The 22,619-nt window shown below is 42.5% G+C and overlaps 1 protein-coding gene across 2 annotated transcripts in view; it reads left to right on the forward strand.

Annotated features, from left to right (window-relative positions):
- The first annotated feature begins 309 nt into the window (after nt 1-309).
- The window catches only part of SFRP1 (secreted frizzled-related protein 1), a 69,126-nt gene continuing 46,816 nt past the window's right edge, over nt 310-22,619 (forward strand). For both annotated transcript variants that reach the window (XM_015414202.1, XM_015414201.1), the window contains exon 1: nt 310-1,081. In XM_015414202.1, coding sequence (XP_015269688.1) covers nt 532-1,081 — 550 coding nt within the window. In that variant the 5' untranslated portion in view covers nt 310-531. The remainder of the gene's footprint in view (nt 1,082-22,619) is intronic.

A 22,619-nucleotide genomic window follows, 5' to 3' on the forward strand; every position in this document is an offset into this window, starting at 1 on the left:
TCCGGAGCCCACCAAGCGCATCGTCTTCCCCCGACACCGCTGCGCAAAGGAACGTCTCCTTCGAAGGGGAGGTGACCTGCACAGCCTAGAAACCAGCCCGCACCAGGGACGCGATTGGCTCATCGAGTCCCTGAGTGACATGTGTAGTTGAGGAAGGGGGGCGCGAGAGGAGGGTAGGGAAGCAGCTCGGCGCTGATTGGCTGCTGGGGGGAAGGGCTCTGAAACTCTTAAAAGAAATTGCTCTTGGTGGCCACACTCGGGTCTCGCTGCTTTGTGAGGGTTTCAAGCAACGGGCAGCGAGACGCTGTTTTCCTCCTTTTTCCTGGAGGCAACTTGGAGGAAGGCTTGGTAGGAGCTGCTGCAGCTACAGCAGACTGCCCGGCCAGCCTCTTCTTGGGCTGGTTGGTGGAGCTTTTTTTTTGCTTTGCTTTGCTTTTGCAAACCTCCAAACCCAGGAGCAGAAGAAAAGGGCAGTAAGGAAAAATAAAACAAGACACGGCACCTGGAAGTTGGTGTGATTGTCCGTGGAGAATGGGCACTGCCGTATGCCCAGGAGGCCCTGTTTGGGATGTGCCTGGGATGCTGTGGTTGGCCTTAGGTGTGCTTCTTGCACCTGGTGCTGCCAGGGCCAATGAGTATGATTATGTGAGTTTCCAGTCTGACATCAGCTCTTACCAAAGCGGGCGGTTCTACACCAAGCCCCCCCAGTGCGTGGCCATCCCTGCTGACCTGCGCCTGTGCCACAGCGTGGGCTACGACAAGATGGTCCTGCCCAACCTCCTGGACCACGAGACCATGGCCGAGGTGAAGCAGCAAGCCAGCAGCTGGGTGCCCTTGCTCAACAAGAACTGTCACAAAGGCACCCAGGTCTTCCTTTGCTCTCTCTTTGCCCCGGTCTGCCTGGAACGGCCCATCTACCCTTGCCGCTGGCTCTGTGAGGCGGTGCGTGACTCCTGCGAGCCTGTCATGCAGTTCTTTGGCTTCTACTGGCCGGAGATGCTCAAGTGTGACCAGTTCCCTCAGGACGAAGTGTGCATTGCTATGACGGGCCCCAACGCCACAGAGGCATCGAAGCCTCAAGGTAAGTCTTGCCGATTTCATAGCATCCCGCCTGTCTGAGCTAAGACGGGCAAGACTTCTTGCGGGCCATCCCAAGATCAAGATGCTGGCAGGTGGAACTTTCCCTGAAGCAAGGTGAGATGGATGCTTGAGTAGGTACACTTGGCTGCCATTAAATGTGGAAGAGAGGAGCAGATGGGATCTATGGGGGAATCATCCACTGGCATGTTACAGTGCCATCTGCACAGGCGTAAGAACCCTGCTGGATCATGTCAGGTCAAAGGTCTGTCTAGTTCAACACCTGTTTTCAACAATGAATTGTTAGATGGTTCCAGGAAGTGTGCAAATAATGCAAGAGGGCGACAGCAGTATTCCATTTGTCCTCTTGTAAATGGTTCTTCCGTGTTCCACTGGAGCCCTTGTGATGTACTGGTTAGAGACTGGGATCTTGGTAACCTGGATTCAAATCCCCTCTCTGCCATGAAGCTCATTGGGGGACCTTGGGCCTTTCACTCTCTCAGCATGATGTACTTTCCGGGGTTGCGATCAAGGTAAAATGGGGAATGTAGAACCCAGTACGCCACCTCAGCTCCTTTGACGAAGAGTGGGATAAAAATACTAGTAGTAGGTAGTGTCTTGTAGTTTGTTAATAAACCTCCCTTCTGTGGATCTGCCTAATCCCGTTCTAAAGCAATCTAAGCCAATGGTAATCACCATCTCTTCTGTACTGGTTCAGGTTGATAGCTGGGATGTGTAGTGGCTAAGAGTCTTGGCAGCTGAGTTGATTCCTAGGGCAGACACCTCTTCTGCTGTAAACTCACTACAATGGTGGCAATCCTGCATATGCCCAATCTCAGTGGAACTTTCTTTCAAGTCAAATGCACCTTGGATCTGCTTTGGATGCTTACCTCTCACATTTGCAATTTGGGGGTAATAATACTTCCTTACAAGATTGTTATCATGTATGTAGTTTTTTGAATACTTGAACACTTTATATGAATGCCAAAGACAATTAAGTTCACCCTCCTAAACCCACTGAAAAGGACAACATGCATTGCTTTGCTTGTGCACAACTCCGTTTCATTTTGCTGAGGCCCATGCTGGAGAAGATCCTTCTGGATTGTGCTCTGCGTGTGGCCAAGGGCATCATTTGGATTTTCCAAGTCAAGAACCTCAAGCACTCTGGAGCCAGTGTAGTGTGCAATTCTGGGCTTGGGAAACCCAAGGTATCTCTCCTCCACGTTGAACCTCACCTGGTGGTGTTAGGCAAGTCAGTGTCTCTCTTTCCACCTCACCTGTCACACAGGTGTCACACAAAAATGCAGTTCTATGCTCCTTGGAGGACAGGTGGAACCCAAACATAGCACCAAGGGGTTTTTGATGACTGCCTCTCAGCTCTAGCTGTGCCTGGATTTTTTTCTGTTCACTGGGAATTCATTCAGCCACGGAACATGAAATTAATTGCACGAGAGACCGTTGTTCCCGGAGTGCAAGAAAAGTGCTTTTCCCTGGCTCCTCAGTAACCTACAACCTGTTGCCCAGATACATGGGGCTTTCTGGTTGGAGAATACCCCACAGACCTAGAAACAAGCCATTGCCCAAGGGACAGCTAGTAACGACCAAACACAACTAGATTTATATAGCACTTAGAAATGTTCAAACAGCTGGGCCTACATTCTTCCAAGAAGTTTTTGATGACTGCCTCTCAGCACTAGCTGTGCCTGGATTTTTTTCTGTTCACTGGGAACAGGACTTGAGAAGCTCCTGCCATTCAGCCACGGAACATGAAATTAATTGCACGAGAGACCGTTGTTCCCGGAGTGCAAGAAAAGTGCTTTTCCCCGGCTCCTCAGTAACCTACAACCTGTTGCCCAGATACATGGGGCTTTCTGGTTGGAGAATACCCCACAGACCTAGAAACAAGCCATTGCCCAAGGGACAGCTAGTAACGACCAAACACAACTAGATTTATATAGCACTTAGAAATGTTCAAACAGCTGTGCCTACAGTCTTTTGACAACAAACCTGAGGGGGGGGGCATTGTTACTAATACAGAAGATGGGGAGAAGGCTGAGAGAATAAGTGGCCAGTTTAAAGCCACCTAGTGAGTTTGCGGTAGAACTGGAGCATGGCTATTTATTTATTTGCTTAGGTGGTCTATTGGTGGAAGGTAGGCTTGGCACTTGCCCAGTTCAGTGCGTTAGGACTGGTTTGCACATGCATTCCTGGATGGTTGTACTAATGACCGGCAATAAGCCGTTGCAGCCAAGTCTTTTAGTTTCACGTCCCAACTCCCAAGTACCATGTTTTTCAACAGAGCCCGTTTCAGACATTTGGTTGCCTCTCTTCAAGAGGGCAGTAATGAAGTATAGGGCAAGCAGGCAATGAACATGCCTGTGTAGAGAAACAGAGTGATTCCATCTCTGTGTGAACTAGCCTTGGAAGAATACTCTACATACTCCCAGAAAGCACGCGTGGGAAGAGGGGAGTATTGTCTACCTACAGCTCTTTTTCCCTAAGTGGGCTTGTGCAGCCCACAACTGCTTTATATTTGTTGCATTGATCACCTGGCTTGTGGCTAATATGGATTAGCATACTTGAAGGATTCCCCCAAACACACTACAAGCCCATTGCCAACATATCTTGAGAATAACAGCACAGCATAATGTCACATGCTTCTTACAAACCCAGAGAAGTTTCCTGTGTTAAATAATGGGAACGGGGGAGCTCCCTGCATTTTCTGTTCCATGCACCAAAATATTTCTGGCCAGCCTAGAAACCCGTGTGGTATAACAGCTACAAGTTTGTCCTTGCCTGAGCAAATGCTGGTTCAAATCCCTGCCAGGCTATGATACTCACTGAGTTGTTATGGGCAAGGTAGAATTAATTTGATGTTACTTTTGGAACCATGCTACTTACGATCTGCAGTTGTTTTCAAATAAGGCTCAGCAATTTGCAGTTCCTAGGCTGAATGTCACTTCCTGAGTGGTGCCACTCTGGCCTCCCCAACTGCCAGTCCTAGAGAGAAAGGAAAGGTACAGATGAGCACAAGTAGCAGTGGGCCTTAGCATCAAGCCATTTTGGTCCTAATACCTTGTAGACATGGTCAGCTGGCAAAATTAGTTGCAGAGCAGAGTCTTAAGGCATCTGCAATTCTGCTGCAGGAAAGGTTCCACACTACAGGTCTCTGTTTCACTCCAGGCCTATCTTTTCCTGATTTATTTATTTATTTATTGCTTTTGGCAGAATGCGCTTTTTGTTGTGACACAGAAGTACAAGCCTGATTCTGTAGTTTAAGCTACCTAAGATGTTTTGCAGACAGAAGCATCCAAATGGAGCCCTTTACTGCTGATGAACTCTTTCAGGGTACAACACTTTGGGAAGTTCTTCTGTACGAGTCCCACTGAAATTAATGGTAGCAGCACAAAGCACCGGAACAGTTTTGTGTTGTGTGGTTCCCATTCATTTCAGTGAGGCTCACGCAAGAGAAGTTCCTGATGAAATGCATTCTGTGGCTCAGATTTCTGTCTCTGGAATCTTTGCTTGGATAGTAAGTCTGCCTCTGTCATTCAGTGCATTTAAAGACATAAATCCTGAGTATCTTTAAGAGTTAAGACACTTAACTTGTGTAGGATGCATTTTCCCCTGGATCTGATTTGTGTAGCTTGAAATGTCATTTCTGAAGTGGGTTCGGTCTCCAGATACATAAAATAATTTGATAACACAGAGGTGGTCTCTCTCTCTCTCTGCCTCTCTCTCTCTCACTCACTCACCCTCTGAGAAAAAGGTCCATTCACACATTCCTGAGCATTTCTGAACCATCTAGCTTAATGCTTCAGGGTGGACTTCTTTAAAAAATAAAGCAGGCTAATCTCTGGACAGGAAGAAGTTATTTTCATAACTGCTCTGAACTTTAAAGCCAGAGGGATTTGTTTCTGGTCATTTCAGCCTAGCTGTCTCAGCAGTGCAGGCTCCAAAATCTTTCTTTTTAAACAAGACCCATTTGTTTCAGTTATACACCAACACTTAACAAGTCCAGTCCAGTTTTCTGATCAAGGGCTTTGCAAAAAAAGAGGATGTTATAGACAATGTTATGTAGTCGACTGCATACAGGCAATTGTTTTTTTACTATTATTACACTTATCTATGGCCTAATTTGTGCCAGAGCTCAGGAACAAACCAGATGTGACCATGGTGGAGACATATTTGTTTCTGTGCGTCCACCAGGTTTACATCTAAAGTGGTAAATTCCATTTCATTGTATCTGAGGAAGTGTTCATGCACACGAAAGGTCATACCTTGAATAAAACTTTGTTGGTCTTAAAGGTGCCACTGGACTCAAACTATGTTCTGCTGCTTCAGACCAACCCGGCTACCCCACCTGGATATAAAGTGAATGTGTGTGTGTGTGTGTGTGTCTTGAACTGTTAAAGAGAAAGATGTAGTGACCTTTCCCTTGCCTTTTCTTTGTTCCTGGCTCACTTCTGGTCTTGCAGTCAGGAAGGGAGGAAAGAACCTGGAAATGGCGGAGAGGTAAGGTGTGTTAGGGGGAATGTCCAGCTTCCCTTTCCCACATACTTCGTTTATTGTGCTCCCTGCTCTATTGTGAATGAGTCAACACGCAAATGATGGCCTCATCTTGACTGGTTTGGCCCTGAGCCTCCATATCTGTTTTCACTGTCAGGGCTGAATGCTGAAACATGTGAAGTAATGAGAGTCAAAAGTGCCACAGAGCAAGTGCAGAGTGCATTCCTTTCCCCATGAAATAATTACAGAGAATCCACGTGCAGGGGAGATTAGGGGGGAAAGTTTCCTAGTGAGAGAGTGGCATCTTCAGACAGCCTTGAGCCTGGCATCTCTTTTTCTAAACTTTGGAAGTATACTTTTGAATGATGCTTCAAAAACCTACCAAACCTGTTTTACTAGAAACTGTAACAGGACATAAAAGTGCTGTTTTGTATGACCAAAGGAAATGGTGGTTCTATCATTATCACTTCCAAGACAGAGTCCACTTTTTCAGAGTGTTCAAGTGGGTAGGATAGAGCCAGCATTGCTCATGATGAGTACAGTCTCCTTTGCTGTACTGTATTGATTTCTCTGTTCAAACAGGCCTGACAAGTTTCTGCAGTGCTCTGGATGACAGTGGAACCAAAGAAATGTGTGCGTACATTTGGCCAAATCTGCCACTCTGTTAAAAACTATTGTCTATATTCTACCATTCCCTGCCCCCAAAACACAGTCTTTACATTGGTTGTACAGAAGTAGTTTAAGGGGAGTTTAAGCAATGTTTAATACGTTACCTTACAAAACTTTTAAAAATCTGATCCTCAATATTATATTAAGCTACATAGTTTTTCAGTCCTAAACTGTAAAGTAGTAGTAGGAAAATGCACATGACACAATTCACGTATCATCAAATACAGGTACTTGCATTAGGGAAGCTGGGATTGGATGCACTGGGGTGGGGTGGGGAGGGGATTAACTCTGGCTCTCATTGTGATATGTGAAATGGCCACATGATGAGAAGTTCTTCCTGATCTTGCAGAGACCCCAAATATCAGAGCTTTGACTAATCGCACAAAGTGTGCATTTGTACACATGTATGTCTCTGCCTCTTTTGCTCTGGACAGCTGAAAACGTGGAGGAAGAAAGCTGTCAAACCCCAAAGCTTGCTTCTAGGATTGTAAGAGACTATCTGGCCTATTAAAAGGATTGCTGCCCTTGATGGATGTTTTTGTATGATCTTTCTCATGTCTAAATCCCCCTTCCCTCTTTTGTTTGGACACAATAATTCCCTAGGCTGGGGGCAAAGCACAACCCTTGGGCATTTTTAGGAAGCAGCTGACAGCATAGGAACCCCATGTAAGTGATTTACAGGCAGTGCTTTCAAGAGCTCTCTGAACGGGGAAGTATGCCATTCTCTGCATGGGCTCCTGAAGCGCACCTACCTTTTAAACAAAGAAAGTCCTTTTATGTGCTTGCTGTATGTATGTGTTGTGTGTGTGGTTCCTCATTCCTGGCCCACAAGGGCTGTGGTGCTCTCTGCAGGTGAAATTTTGAGACTGAGCATACTGTTCTGAGGGGCCCTTCATGATTTTGGCATTCAAGTCTGCCTTGAATGACTGTCATGTGCAAAGGGAGACAGGGGATAGCTTTAACTCCAAGGGTACGGACATAGTTCGAGAGGCATCCTGGCAACTTCCAGCTGTGAACTGGCTGCACGACAGACTTTGTTTTAAACTTTATCTCTGATCAAACTTCATGAGAATTCCATCTGATAAAGAATATACAATCTCTCCTTCAATAGAGACCTTTGGTATTGCACCTTGTTACAATATGTTAGACAACTCACAGCTATTTCTGTGCTCTGGAATTTTCTTCTTGGAGAGATGCAGTTCGAGTGTGCTTTCCATCCTGTCCCACAGCAAGAAATCTTGCCATGAGGAGACTTCAGGGTATATCACAGTAGAGTGGTGGTGGGGTAAGAATCAGAGCAGAACAACCAGACTCTAAAAACTGATATGTATTTAGAATGTTGTTTAGGACTTGATTAAAATAACATAAAATTCAATTTTATGCAATAAAAAAAAGAATATGGGAATGAGTGCCGTTTTACTATCCCTTGGGGATGAGACTGAGTTTTGCAAACTTGCTGGTTCTGCTTGAATACTTTACTTAATTTAATTATGATCCTAGATCAGCCAGCAATAACATAGTCAACAAAGTCAGTGACAGATAAACAAAATGTAATGTACATGCAGTAAAATTAATGGCCTTGTTAACCTAACTTCCATGATACCTATATAATTCATAAAAAGATTTTAAAAGATCTCCATTTTGATTTCCCTCCTCCCTTGTGAGAAATTAATCCGTTAGGCTTTATTTTCACACTGGTGTCTGTTTCCTTGTGCTGAATTTTCTCCATAGAAGTGTATGCGTTTTTCAGTGTGCATCAAATGCACTTAAGTGTTGTGAAAATGGTGTAAAGGTATAGATGTGTTCTTGAATGAGCCTTGGTTGTATATACATGACATTAAGGTAGATCAATGCATTTGGCAATGACAATCATACAGAATCAAAATTAATATAGCCACTCTGAATTCTCTCTAGTTGTCTGGAACACTGGAGGGGGGCACAAAAGAAGTTTACTTATGAGTGAGCAAGCAGACTTTGCTTTGAATTGAGTATATTGACAAGGCAATAATCTTCAATAAATAGGGATCACCGCCCCCATGTTTTTGCTTATATCTTCAAAGCAACAGGGCTAGAAGCTTTCCTTTTGAAAGAAATGAAAGCAGAAAATTCAGAAACTAGTCTGGGAACGTCCCTGAAAGAGGCTACCCTCTGTGGCTAACTGCTTCCATTTCCAGTTTAACACTGTGCTTTATATTGCTGGTTTCAGGTAATTTCATGTGTCTTGCTGGTTTTAGTCCCTTAGGTATATATCTAAATCTCTCTATATCTCTATCTTTAAAATTATTTTTTAAATTGAGTTTCCAAAGGGGTGGCGGACAGTGCACCAAACACCAGGAAAGATGCTAAGGCGAAGCCAAAATGTGCTGTAAAGAACTTTATGTAAAATTCACTTTTATAGGTAGCAGTATAATGTATAAATCTCTTTTAAAAGTGTGTCACCTATTCTCAACATTTTAACATATGTGATTAGCATTTGTAATGCTCCTTATTTATGTGAGATTGTAAAATGTGTAGATTTTCCCAAGGAGGAGTTTTGAAAAGCACACTGGGAATTTTACATTATGTTTCTAACAGGAAAATGGAATTTTGTATTGAAATTTATAAACTATACCTTTGGCTTTACCTTTAGCTTCTTCTTTGATTTTAATCCGCCCCCCCCCCCGCCCCCAATTGTTCCCTACTTGGTATTGTCAGAGCTGGCCTTAGGGTGAGGCAGGGTGAGGCAAACTGCTACAGGAAGCAGCAGATTGAAGTTTATCATTAAGAGTCAGCAAATGGTTAAAGTTCAAAATGAGTGTTTTAGATCTTATGAGACAGAGGTAAAATAAAGTTGTTTTCAGTACTTGAGGCAATAACGCCAAATGGCATCCCTTTCCTAATGTGGGGGTAAAAATATAATAACGTTTGTATTTATTTATTTAATCTACTTCTAGGCCACAGTCTCAACTAGATGGCCATTGCGATGGTGCTTCAAAATTATTAAACCATTTCAAAACAAGCAAGATGTTAAGAAAATCAGAAGCATTAAAAGCACATTACACAACAATAACACATATAAAAACAATTAGGCAGCACCAAATCAAATATATAAGCAGCCATAATCTACTTTTTTCCTTTAAAAAAAAACCCAGCAGATTAAATATAATATAAAAGAGAAGCCAACCATTTCCCTCAAATTCTGGTAAAAACCTAGGTAGATTAGAAAAAAAGTCTTAAGATGGTTCTGAAAACTTAACAGGTTAGGTATCAGCTGAAGAGGGGATTCTACGACCAAGGTGTATGCTGGTCTTTGATGGTAATAAATTGTTCGTTCAGTCATACAGGCAAGTTGCTGTCATGGAAAAGACTGTCTTTCATCAGCAGCAGCCTTTTATCATACCATGGTGGGACAGAGAGCTGGGCCTCCAAAAACCAGCCCAATAATCAAGAAAGTTCATATGGAAACTAAATATGTGACAAGCGGCAGCCATCTTAACCTGCCTAATGATAGGACTGCCCTGGCCCTGATGACATTGGGTGGGATGGCTGATTTCTGCATTCACAATTGTTGTTCCATTATGTATACAGTTTTGGGAGGAACCGGAAGCTGACTCCAGTCTCACGTTAGGTATGCCTTCTTAAAATGTTGAATGTGGATTGCTAGAGTTGTTGATCTTCAGGGCTAGGTCCTCCACCAGGAACTCTAAAGGATAAATCTCAGAGCAGACAGCAGATAAATTCTATCTCTAGTGAGCATGTGTACCTATGCAGTTGCTAGAGTTGTTGATCTTCAGCGCTAGGTCCTCCACCAGGATAAATCTCAGAGCAGACAGCAGATAAATTCTATCTCTAGTGAGCATGTGTACCTGTGCATTCATGTTATGAGGTTTCCAGCCTCCAGGTGGTGGCTGGAGGGCTCTTGGAATTACAACTGATCTCCAAGCTACAGAGATCTGTTCTGCTGGAGAAAATGACTGCTTTGGAGGGTGGACTGTATGGCATTATACCCTGCTGAGGTCCCTCTCCTCCCCAAACTCTGCCCTTTCTGGGCTTCACTCCCCAAATCTACAAGAATATCCCAGCCTGGAGCTGGCAACCCTGTGCATGAATACTATGGCATTGTGCTATGCACAGCCTGCCATTTCACACACTGCAGCTACTGAGACCTTTCTATTATTGGGTACAGTGAGGCTCCTCTGTCTGCCTTGTGTTCCTGAACCAATCTGTTAATATGAGCAGGAGAGGTGGTACTGTGAAAAATCTGAGAAGGAGACGATAGTAATATACTCTGTTTGGGGAACCTTCAGTTTTTCATTGAGAGTGGACCTTGCAACCGCTTTTCCCCATTAGAAGCTTTGTTGGGAAACGCTACTTGGTTTATGGAGCTATCAGTGTTTTTGTGATGTCAGAAGCCACTGATCACCACTCTCTTCTCAGAACTTTTGGCATGGCTAGCATTCATTCCATTAAAGAAAGAGACTTAGCAGGCCTGGCAGTGAATGTGAGCATGCAGAGGTGAATGGCTACCACCATTTGCCCACCGACTCAACTGCAGTTCATCAGTGTGTCCCTCTTTTCCTATACATTCCCACCATTTGGTGGGTCTTTTACAAGTTACTGGGGAAATGTATGCAAAGTAATTTTTTTAAATAAGTGTTTTTTTATTATTTAGAACCATATATACAACAGTACATTCAGAACACATATTAATACCATGCAATAATCAACATTCTCAACCCGTAAAGGTAAAGGTTCCCTTGCTCGAAAGCCAGTCGAATCCGACTCTAGGGTTGCGGTGTTCATCTCCGTTTCAAAGCCGAAGAGCCAGCGCTGTCCAAAGACGTTTCCATGGTCATGTGGCCGGCACGACTAAACACCAAGGCACACGGAACGCTGTTACCTTCCCACCGAAGCGGTACCTATTTATCTACTTGCAATTTCTTGCTTTCGAACTGCTAGGTTGGCAGGAGCTGGAACTAGAGACGGGAGCTCACTCCGTCATGCGGCAACTCGGGTCTTGAACTGCTGAACGACCGGCCTTCCACAGCCTGCAGTTCAGCGTCTTAACCACTTGAGCCACCGCAGCTCCTTTCTCAACCTGTAAGAGCCTTTTAAAAATATAACAGATCTCTGTAATAAGAGTTGTTTGCAAAGTAATTTGAACATGATTAACTGCTATGGAAATACTTAATATTAGTATTATGTAGAGAACAAGACATGCCCTTTTTGTCACTTTGGGAATCTAATGCACATAAGGAAAATTGACTAGAGACACTTTGCAGAGAATGTGTGGGAAATGTGGAAGATCTGTGCAAAATTGGACATGCAGGGATCCAGGTGTGTGGTTTCTTCAGCCGTGTACCTGGATTGTGTGTTCACCCTGAGCATGGTATGTGAAGTTTTTCTATGTTCAACCAGCATGAGACCCGTGTGGTGTAGTCATTAGAGTGCTGGGCTAGGATCTGGGAGACCCTGGTTTCAATTCCCACTCAGCCATGGAACCTTGCTGGGTGACCTTGGCTGAATCGCATGCTCTGAGCCTAACCCACCTTACAGTTGTTGTGAGGATAAAATGGAGCATGATATAAGCTGCTTGGGTCCCTTTGGGAAGAAAGGCCGGGTGTTGTTGGAGCAACTAAATAAATAACTATTTGAATTTGGCCTCAACAGGGCCACTTTGCACAAAACATGTAAAGAAAGTCTGATGTTCTCCTTCCTCAGTTAGAAATGTTGGTGTCTACAGCATATTTGTCTGTGCATACAATTAGAGTTGGTTCACATGTACATGTACATCCTTTGATGGTTCAGAGTAATTTCACACATGATACAGAAGCAAATCCAAGTTGGATGCCAAATATATGCTCAATAAGGAGTTTCAGTTAACTGCAGATTCACAATAAGTGCACTTGTACACATTTGCACCATGAATGTGTTGTGTTCACGCTTCCTGTTAGTAGGGCTGTCACTTGACTGAAGAAATCTTAGTAGATTTCCTGTGCCGTACTAAACAGAATTAATTTTAATAGATAGTGAGTGGAGTAACCCTGCACAGGATTGCACTGTCAGTCATAATGAGTTTTCCTCCATTAAACTATTCTGCATGTATTTACATATTAATAAAACAATAGTTCTGGGGGGAAACCTATCTTTTTTATTTTTCATATGTCCGTGTGTGTGTGTGCATTTCATATGTGCATTTGTTAGTGTGTGTGCACCTGGAAGTCATGGTGACCTCTGGTGACTGACCTCTGCTGGGGGCCTGGAGGATATTCAGAGAGGTGGCTGAATAAAGCCTGCCCCTGCCTCTCCTGCCTCTGGTATTTCAAGGAGGTCTTCCATCCAAGTACTTGCCAGAGTCGACCCTGCTTAGCTTTCAAGTTCCGATGAGATCGGGTTTGCCTGGACTATCCAGGTCAGGGTGAAAAAACCCCTCTCTCTTAAATTATATTCACTTCTTCTTTTACCCAGTTGTTCAAAGTTGCTTAAAACAGAGTTATAATATAAAATAAAACAATATACAGTAAAATACAACTAACTGGGTTGTGTAGTAGCAGATAAACTAAATGAATCACCTAAGGCTTTAAACTCAGCAGATAATTTTGGAAGCCAAAATACCACAGCAGGATAATACCAGTTAGGGATAATTTTGAATGTGTCATCTCTGCTGCTTTAACTTTAAAACTCCCATTTTAATTTGTCCCTTCTACAAATTAAACCATGATTATTTTCACAACATTTTTTTCTATTCAGGCCTATTGAATTTTTCCTTTAAAATGTACACAATTTCAATGTTACATATGTTAATAAATCTTCATATACTCTGTAAATTCTGGGTACAAATGATGTATATTGGGCATATAACTTCCATATGAATTGTGTATAGAAACTACAACATGAGCAAACTATGGGGGGGAAATCCAACTGCAAAAAAGCAGAGGACTGAAATCTTGTTGACATGAAATTGTTGTTGACATGAAGCATGAAAACGAAATGGAATTGCAACCATTTGCTCATCCCTAATGCCAGCAAGTGGATAATGGCGGCCCCCTTTCAATATCAAAACTAGACCTTAATTGAAAGCCAAATGTAATGGAAAGATCTGTGCTTGGCTTTTAAATGCTGACACTGAATGTGCCAAGCAGACCTTATGAGGATGTTCCCCAGGTTTTGAAAGGATGCACAGCAGATATTACCTCAGAAGAAGCATTCCCGCCCAAGGGAGGGAGGAACGCTGCTTATGAGATGGAAAAATCTGCTCAAGGGCACCTTTTTAATTGATTAAAAATTTCTCATTTATTAATTGGAAAAATGTTACAGTCCTGATTTTTCGGTGTTCAATTAAAGCATCTTACATATTTATCTGGAAAATTTGTATTTACTTTATTTATAGTCTGCCTTTCCTACTGAGGCTCAAAAGTGTCTCATAGCAGAATGTACAAACCATTGAGGAGTTGGGTGATGAGAGATGTCATGAAAGGTCTTTTTGGTGATGTCTGACTAATGATGGCTGCATCACACCATTTGATGCTGCAGTCCTCAAGGGCTAGACATACATGGTAATTTTGAGCTAGACATACATGGTAATTTTGGTAATTAATGGGGAGAGTACAGATTGTCCCCACTGATAGATTACTTTCGAAAAAGCACTTTCTGTAGGACTAAGGACTAATTAAGCCCTATTTACTCTCTAAGAAGTTACATAGACTGTCTGGAAGTACATGAGCAGAACTTATGAACAGGGTGTGCTAACAGGGGAGTTTTGTGTAGGAGTTTAGTGGGGAAGTTTGAGCAGGACAAGAGAGGACCCCAAACATGAAGTTTCTTGAAAAGTACACAAATTAAGTTCCTGTACAAGTTCATAATCATGGCAAGGAAATTGGAGTGCTATAGATTCTTCTCCTCAGTACAGGAATCAAAGTTCTTTCACATGGTATAAAGTCCCAATCCCTGTTATGGATTAAAAATTGGTTAATTGACAGGAACAGAGAGAAATAAATGAATAGGGCCATGGTCACATGGCGAATTTGCTGTGCAAAAGGCACGAATGCTGGGAGGATTTTCGGGGCGCGATCACACCGGAAAATCTGGGAAGCGTAGCATACCTGTGGCCAACCCGTGGTGTGCCGCCGAAGATGCGCAGTTTAAAAGTACCTGCAAAGATCTACTAGCAAATGGTTTGCCATGGGCTGCAGACGGACTCATTCGGTGTGATTGCGCCGGCGTGCGCCTATTCCCTCTAGTGCTGCCAAGTGGGGGTGGGTGGTGGGTAAACCCCCACTTTGGAGGCCCGATTTCCGCCGCCACGGAATCGGGCCCCGGGGGGAACCCCGCCCTCCGAAGCGCAGCGTGGCTGCGTCACAGGAAGTGACGCAACCACGTAGATCATGTTGGGGGCGTGGCCCCAATCGTCGGAGGGAAAACTCCAGCCCAGCAAGTGCAGTCACACGACCGAATGTAACCATAGACTTCTCTAAGATGCTAACAGATGCTCTGCGACCCCTGCTGGAGCAAATGAAGAAGCTCAATGAAAATTTTGTTACACAGCAACAGCAACTAAGTGAGAACATTAAAAAAACAGAGCAAACAGCTGAGAACCTTAAAGAAATGGATGCCAAAACTAAAAAGCTTAAAAAACTCAGATGAAGCCCAGCTTTTACAGCTGCAAATGGAAAAGGCAAGCTTTATTCTGAGATTTCAAGGAGTTCCTGAGACCAAAGGGGAGAATATGAAGCAGATCATGACCAGTTGCAGATTTAAAAGCGGATGTTCTTCAAAGTGAAATGGATGTGATTTATAGATCATATTCAGAATTTATAAAGAAAAATAATCTGCCCGGCGAGGTGGTGGTTAGATTCTCCAGAAGACAAGTGAGGGACCAGATCCTAAAAGCAACAAATGGAACTACCCTTAAAATTGATGGCAAGGAGGTAAGAGTTTTGAAAGACATTCCCTTTGAAATAAGAAAGAAGAGGAAAAAATACAGAGACTTGGCTTTGTTTTTACAAAAGAATAACATCCTCTACAAATGGATTATACCTGAATGCATGCTGTTTAAATTTAAAGACAAGAGGGGAAAAATTGACTCTGTTATGAAAGCGAGTGTGTTCTTGCAGCAGCAACTTGGACCATCAGAGGAAGAAGGCGAGGAGTGTCACAAGGGAAGTGAAGATGAAATACCTACTGGAGAGGACTTAGAACTTGGGGCGGTAGCCCCTAAACAAGGATATTGTTTGAGGGAAAGAAAAGACAAAAAATGAGATGCTAATTTCCTCTGAAGTCTGGTTTTTTATTGTTAATAATATATAAGAGTTCTTTTGTATTGCTCTTTAAGAAGTCAGAAGTTCTGGATTTGAAACATTTAATGATCACATTTTATTTTTACTATAAGCTTTGTATTGTAACTATTATATGACTACCACCTTTTCTTTACTTTCTCCTGTAGTTTATAGTCCCCTGTCCCTATTTTCTTGTAGTGTTTTAGAATTTTTTTTTTTTTAAAGAACATCAACAGCCCTTGGAATTAGGTGAGAAAGAAAGGTAGAGCTGGGTTGATATCACCACAGCCCAAACTTCCTGGCAATCTCTCCCATTGGCTACATATAGATATTAAATGGTGTGTGTGTGGGGGGGTAAGATTGAACTTTGCAGGGTGCCACAGGGCAATGGCCATGGGGCACAGCAGGAAAAAAAAAAAATCCCCCAGCACTACCTTGTGGGACCAACCCCCAGATAGGACTTGAACCACCATAATACGGTGCCCCCCAGTTCCAGTTCTGAGAGGCAGTTTAGTAGGATACTGTGGTTAATAGCATCAAAGTGAAATCACTCCTTCCAACTCATAAATTATCCCCTAATCCCAGGTAGTTAGATGTATGTGGTTACTTTGTGGCAAAAGAAAAACACCCTGCACATGTGCAGAGTATTTGCCGTCTCAGCATTAAAAAAGGGATTATTCTTGGTTCATTTATTTAGATCTTTCCAAAAACCTTGTGTTTCTCCACAAGTGATGATGCCACATATTTCTGTCTGGATATTATATCCCTTCTGCAGTGAAGAATTTCTGTTGAGAGGGGTTCTGGCATTTAAGCCTACTTGAACGTCATGGCTCTTTGGTCTTTTGTCTCTAATCCCAAATTTGGGGGCAAGTGGAAGAAATATTTATTATATATATAATTCATTTGTACCCCACTTGTCTCCCAAGTAGCGACCCAAAGCAGCTTATTGTTCTCCTCTCCTGTATTTTATCTTCACAACAACCCTGTGAGGCAGTTTAGGCTGAGAAAGTATGACTTGTCATAGGTCATCCGGTGAGCTTCCACAGCACAAATGGGGATTCAAACCTGGGTCTCCCAGATACTAGTCCGACATTCTTAACCACTACACCACAATGAATAGAAATTTTGATAGTGGTTATTCATTTGTGAGTGGCCTGCATACATTTAACACAAGCAAGTTACAGCAAGGTAGTTAGGGTTGCCAGCTCTGGGTTGGGAAATACTTGGAGATTTTGGGGGTAGAGCCTGAGGAGGGCAGGGTTTAGGGTGGAGAGGGACCTCAAGTGGTATAATGCCATAAAGTCCACCTTACAAAGTAGCCATTTTCTCCAGGTGAACTGATGTCTGTCACCTGGAGATGAGTTGTAATAGCAGGAGATCTCCAGCCACTACCTGGAGGCTGGCAACCCTATTTGTAGTTATCTATCTAGGAGCTGCGGTGGCTCAAGTGGTTAAGACGATGAACTGCAGGCTGTGGAAGGTCGGTAGTTCAGCAGTTCGAGACCCGAGTGTGCCTCATGAAGGAGTGAGCTCCCGTCTCTAGTTCCAGCTCCTGCCAACCTAGCAGTTCAAAAGCAAGAAATTGCAAGTAGATAAATAGGTACCACTTCAGTGGGAAGGTAACAGCGTTCCGTGCGCCTTGGTGTTTAATCATGCTGGCCACATGACCACGGAAATGTCTTCGGACAGCACTGGCTCTTCGACTTTGAAACGGGGATGAGCACCGCAACCCTAGAGTCAGATTCGACTGGCTTTTCGAGCAAGGGAACCTTTACCTTTACCTTTTTATCTATCTATCTGTCTATCAATCTATCTATCATCTATTTATCATCTATCTATCATCTATCTATCATCTATCTATCTATCTTTCTATCTATCTAGTACTGCTCATATGGCTATCACCTTAAGCAGAAATCAGAACCAAATAAAATATTTTAAAAAACCTTAGTATTATTTCTCTTATATTTGATTACTGTGCCTATGAATTTTGCCATTGAGAGGGTGACACGATCATTGGTATCTGATAGTTGCCGTGTCACCTGTAGTTATCAATGAAAACCAGATACCAGGCTGAAAGGGAGTTCATTTTCCTGCTCCTTTTAACTTCTCCCATTGTCTCTTTTGCCATTTCTGAGACAAATTCCCCACAGCAAACAGGAGGTGACCCCCAAAGTAATATATATCTCAGCCTAGTTTTTTGCCCAGTATTCTCACTTATCACTGTGCACAAATAGAGGACAGAAACTAGGGCTGCCAAGCCGCGGCGGGGGATCCGTGCGTCTTCACAGGATCCCTGTTGTGGGGGACAGCGATACGTGTTGCACCGCCGTCGCCAGGCTGTCCCCTGTGGCAGGGATCCCCTGCCGCGGCTTGGCAGCCCTAACAGAAACTATTGTGCAGGACAGCAAAAAAACTCCAACATTTTCTAACTCAATGGTTCATTTTTAACAGCACTGGGAAATTCAGGGCATGTTAAGGTAATTGGAGGGGGGGGGGAAATATGGCAAATACTTACCAAAAACTTTTCCTGATGGTCCATCTAGGCCTAGAATTGTCCTGATCTGGGTTTGAACAAATTATTGCAGGCCCACAACTGCTACAAAGACCAGCAACAAAAGTGAAATTGTTCTCTTACCCATGCTCGAACAAGGCCTGCTTATATACTGAGGCCTACTGGGTTAGTATATTAAAGAAGCAGTACACAACAGAAACAAAGATAAAAAGAGCAAACAGAAAAATGGATGGAATATGTGACAATATAAGTACTACAAGAGAATATCTGTATTTTTAATTTGTGAAACATTAGTGGCTATGGTAAATTCCAATGTTCATTTGCCAAAATACATCCGTTATCTGAGGTGAAAGAGAAGACTGAGATGGGAACTCTTCATAAAGAGACTGAAACCCCCACAGATGCACTATTATGGAGGGATAGAATCTGTAATTTAGAGACATTCCCTTATGTTTAAGAATTTTAGGGAACTGGTAGTCTGAGGGCTTGCACTGCTCCTTTATTTCTCACACTCAAAATAGGTAATGCCCCACCAGTGAATTCCCACCTTAAATGGGTAAGGAAATTGCAAGTCAGTTGGAGCTGAGTCCATTGACTCAACCCAGTTTCATTCTTATAGCAGCCATCACTTTGCAAACCTCACCCTTTCCACCACTCTACACTGCGGAATTCTCCTCATTGCGTAGATGGAACTATGTACCTTTATTCTTCAAAAATCCTTTAATTTAAAAGCCAGGAGAATGTGTGCTTGTTCTTTGGGCTACTTATATATTAGGAAGAAATGAACTGGCCAACAAATAGGTTATCAGCACTTCCAAATGTACATCCCTTGAATAGAAAAAAGTGTGGAAAATGGCAGTCTATGCACAGCATGGTGCTTTAATGGAAACAGTGATCACCGCTTGGAAACAGTGATCATAATGTTTTCATGGATGTACATTGAGATTTACATGGGTTAGTGGCTGCATCTTTCTCCCACTCAGAGGTTTAGCTTTCTGGGCAGAGAGTTGCACCTTGAATATATAGGGTGTCTTGGAAAGGCAACAAATAAATGGATTCGGTGAATTTTCCAGGCACTGATACCAGAAATTAAGGACTAATACTGGTCAGTTGGAGCATATAGGGAGCTCTAATGTTGTCTGCCAAAATATATTGTGATTTTCCAACCTAGGGATTTCTTTCAGAATTTGCATACTGTAGGAAAGCAGAGACTAATTTGTCTTTTTAAAAATATGCAAATTCCAAGTGCTGGCTAGTTTTCATGTGCTGAAATTACTAAGGTCAGAGACCAGTATCAAATCTCGATGCCTTCCAGAAATCAATTGAAAAAAGAAAGTCATTTTCATTCCAGTCTCCATCCTTCCACCATTAACACCTAAGAAATAGAATTTATTTTTGCCTCTGAACTGCTGAACTGTTTGAATTCCTCTGGCTTTAAACATGAGGTTGCAAAGTCTACAGACCTGCAGATGCATTGGGAGTTGCCGATTAATAGAGCATTACACATTCCTCCCCCTCCCCCAGTTTGCTTAAAGCCATGTGTGTTTGGAAAGGGTCAACAGAAGTATTAAGGTGGAAGCAGTTTGGGAAAAAAGCACAATAAAGTTCAGAAAGCAGCATTTTCGGGTACAGTTTGATATTAGCATTGAAGAAGTCTTAGGAAACACTCTATCTACACTACAGAGTTAAACTGGCTTAATAGTACTACTCTGGAAACTGTGGTTCTGTGAGAAGAGGCTTGGAATCTCTAGCTGAGAAATTTCAGCTCTCTTGCCAAACTACAGTTCCCAGGATTCCTTGGGGAAGCCATGACAGTTAAAATAGCTGATGTAGGTTTTTAGCCTAGACTTGCTCCTTGGGTTGTCTTGGTCTATTGATACTGTTGGATTGATACTTTGTAGGTAGAGTTCCAGAACTTCTCTGTGGTATACAGCTTTCATTGATGCATCAACAGCAGCCTTTTCTGGAAGACAAGATTCTTGCCATCTCCAGTTAAAGGATGTCAGGTAACAGGAGTTTTGGAAGGACCTTTCTGTGCCTGAGACCCTGGAGAGCCACTGCCATTCGGAATAGACCATACTGAGCTAGATGTAACAAAGGATGAAGCAGCTTCATCTATTGGATGCTTTTTCTGCTGTGCACTGCTGTAAGATGGCTTCTTCCAGGACAGCTGCCAGCTTGTGATTTTAAAAATACCTAGTCAATAGGCAGGATGTAGATGTAACAGTGGTTGGGGACAGGGACAATATCTGAGGTGGGTTTGGTATGCCAGCAGGTGGGGTTTGGTGAATCAAGTTTAGATAAGCCTTGTGACCGGATAAATTAGGTCATCAAATTAACTGGTTTCAGTACTCTCAAATCCAAAATTTAATAATGCAGTTTTAAAAAGTTGGTCATCTTCTTCAGCCGTTAACAGGGTTTGAATAAATTCTCAGAAACACAGAGGAAGAAACCAAAGGTTTACTGTCTAAAATTTATAAGAACATCCAAGATACAATAAACAGCAACCTTCCTACTTAGGTTTGGGAGAAAGAATTAAAATGGACTTTAACTCCTGAAGAATGGCAGAAAATATGGAACTCCCCTTCTAACAGATTGTCTATATTTCCTTTAAAGCTTCAATTTTATAAGACAATCTCTAATTGGTATCTGTGCCTAACCAAACGTAATAAAATTGGATCCTCTTCTAGTCCACTTTGCTGGAAAGGGTGTAATTAGCGAGGCTCCCCCTTACATCTATTGTGGTCTTGTCCTGTGATCCAATCCTTTTGGGGCACAATTGCTGATAAGATCTCACAAATGGTAAACATTTCTCTCACTGTGTCTCCAGACCTTTTTTTATTTTTTATTTATGGCTGGATTATTCAATGGAAAAGAGTCAGTGTTCCTTGGTCTTGATATTGATTGCAGCTGCAGGACAGGTGATTGCAGCCAAGTGGAAAAACTCAAACGGGCCTTCCATAGATGCCTAGTTTGACAAACTTTGGGATGTTTATATCACGGGGTAAACAGTTCTTTCTTCGTTGGCTTCCAGTTGTCTTTTTTACCCTGTGATTATGATGAAATCTAGAAGCTAGTTATTGGGTTTCTGAGACAGAATGAAGTTCTTCTGTGTAGAAATGATTATAGAATCTGGTTAAAATTGTAAGGTTACTGTAAACGTGTATCAATGTGAGTTGTTATGTGAGTGTATAAAACTTGTACGAAAATTTAGGTTTTCTGGGCATATCTACTGGTGGATAATGTTATAATAGTTTTACTTTTGAATTGCTCTTTTTTGTGAACTTAGTAATTAATAAAGAATTTAAAAAACAGTTGTGGAGTAAATGAGGGGGACTTGTTATGTCCACCGCTCCCAGTTTATGGTTTGTTCAACAAAATACCTGAACCCTAGGCTAAAATACTCACAGTGTAGGTAAAGTATCTGATGGCTAGAAATTATACACACACTCCATGTATTCTTGGATCTCACCACAACATAGGCCTGAAGCCCCTTGGTTCTTATATGTCTTACTTGATCTAGTTTCCTCTCTCAGAGTAGCAGTGACCCAAAGCACAAATGTCTTTGCACCCCCAAAGTGAACTTTTCCTTCCTCCATCAGTACAGCCAAATTATGAACTTGAATCACTTTGAAACTGGTTTCAATCCACTTTATTGGCCATAACCTCTCTAAAGAAATTTGGATCATAATTTTGTGATGAGTCGAAGCATTCTTTGTTGGAGATCCTCAACTCAGTTGGAGAACAACAGTTTCCAGAGATTTATGATAGCATCCCCCCCACATCCTTACAGAGGGATTAAGCTATGATTGCATTCTGGGAACTTCCAGTATCCTTGTTGGAGTTTGTATACTAAGATTTCAACTAGGAAGGGAAGTTTTCTTTGGATGCATCACTTAGAAAAATCTCATAATTCTCCCCCACATTTTTTCATGGCTGACTTCAAGGGCTATATAAACATATGGTGGGGGAGAGAAAGGATGAGCAAAGAGGCAAGTAAAATGTGAGAAACAAAACAGAAATGAGGAAGTTGAACATACTTAAGACCAACATGGGGGGGATGTACGTTTAGCTTGTATATGAGTTATTCAGAAGGGCAAGAAAGTTCAGCAGACTATCTGTTGTATGCCTGAAGCCCATAAAATCAGTACACAAAAGGTATACATTTGGTGAAGGATTTTGCTTTTCAGAATTGACATATGAACTCAAAAGGCAGTAAGGTGCGCATCCAGAACTGGACAATATCTCTGGGGGTGAATTAATCTGACCTGCATCTTTGGTAAGATTTCCTAGGAGATAAGCAGATGCTTTTCTAGAGCACGTCCACATTCCATTGCTTTGGAAGGATCCTTGCAGCCACCGAGAGAGGAGTGCTAGCTTTGAACTAGAGAATACCTTTCCATTAAGTGAGATGAGGCTGCGTTTTATTTATTTTGTATGTATTATTTATGTATTTATGTATTATATTCACACCTAGCCTTTCCTCCAAGGAGCCATGAAGACTTACAGAAGGTCTCCATGCCAAAATAGTGGCCTGGTCAAAAAATTGTTGTCCCCCAAATAGCAGGAAAAACTCCCTTATTTGGGAAAAAAAATGT

Source organism: Gekko japonicus, unplaced genomic scaffold (assembly GCF_001447785.1).
Source record: "Gekko japonicus isolate JY-2015 unplaced genomic scaffold, Gekko_japonicus_V1.1 scaffold9, whole genome shotgun sequence".
NCBI classification, from domain to species: Eukaryota; Metazoa; Chordata; class Lepidosauria; order Squamata; family Gekkonidae; genus Gekko; species Gekko japonicus.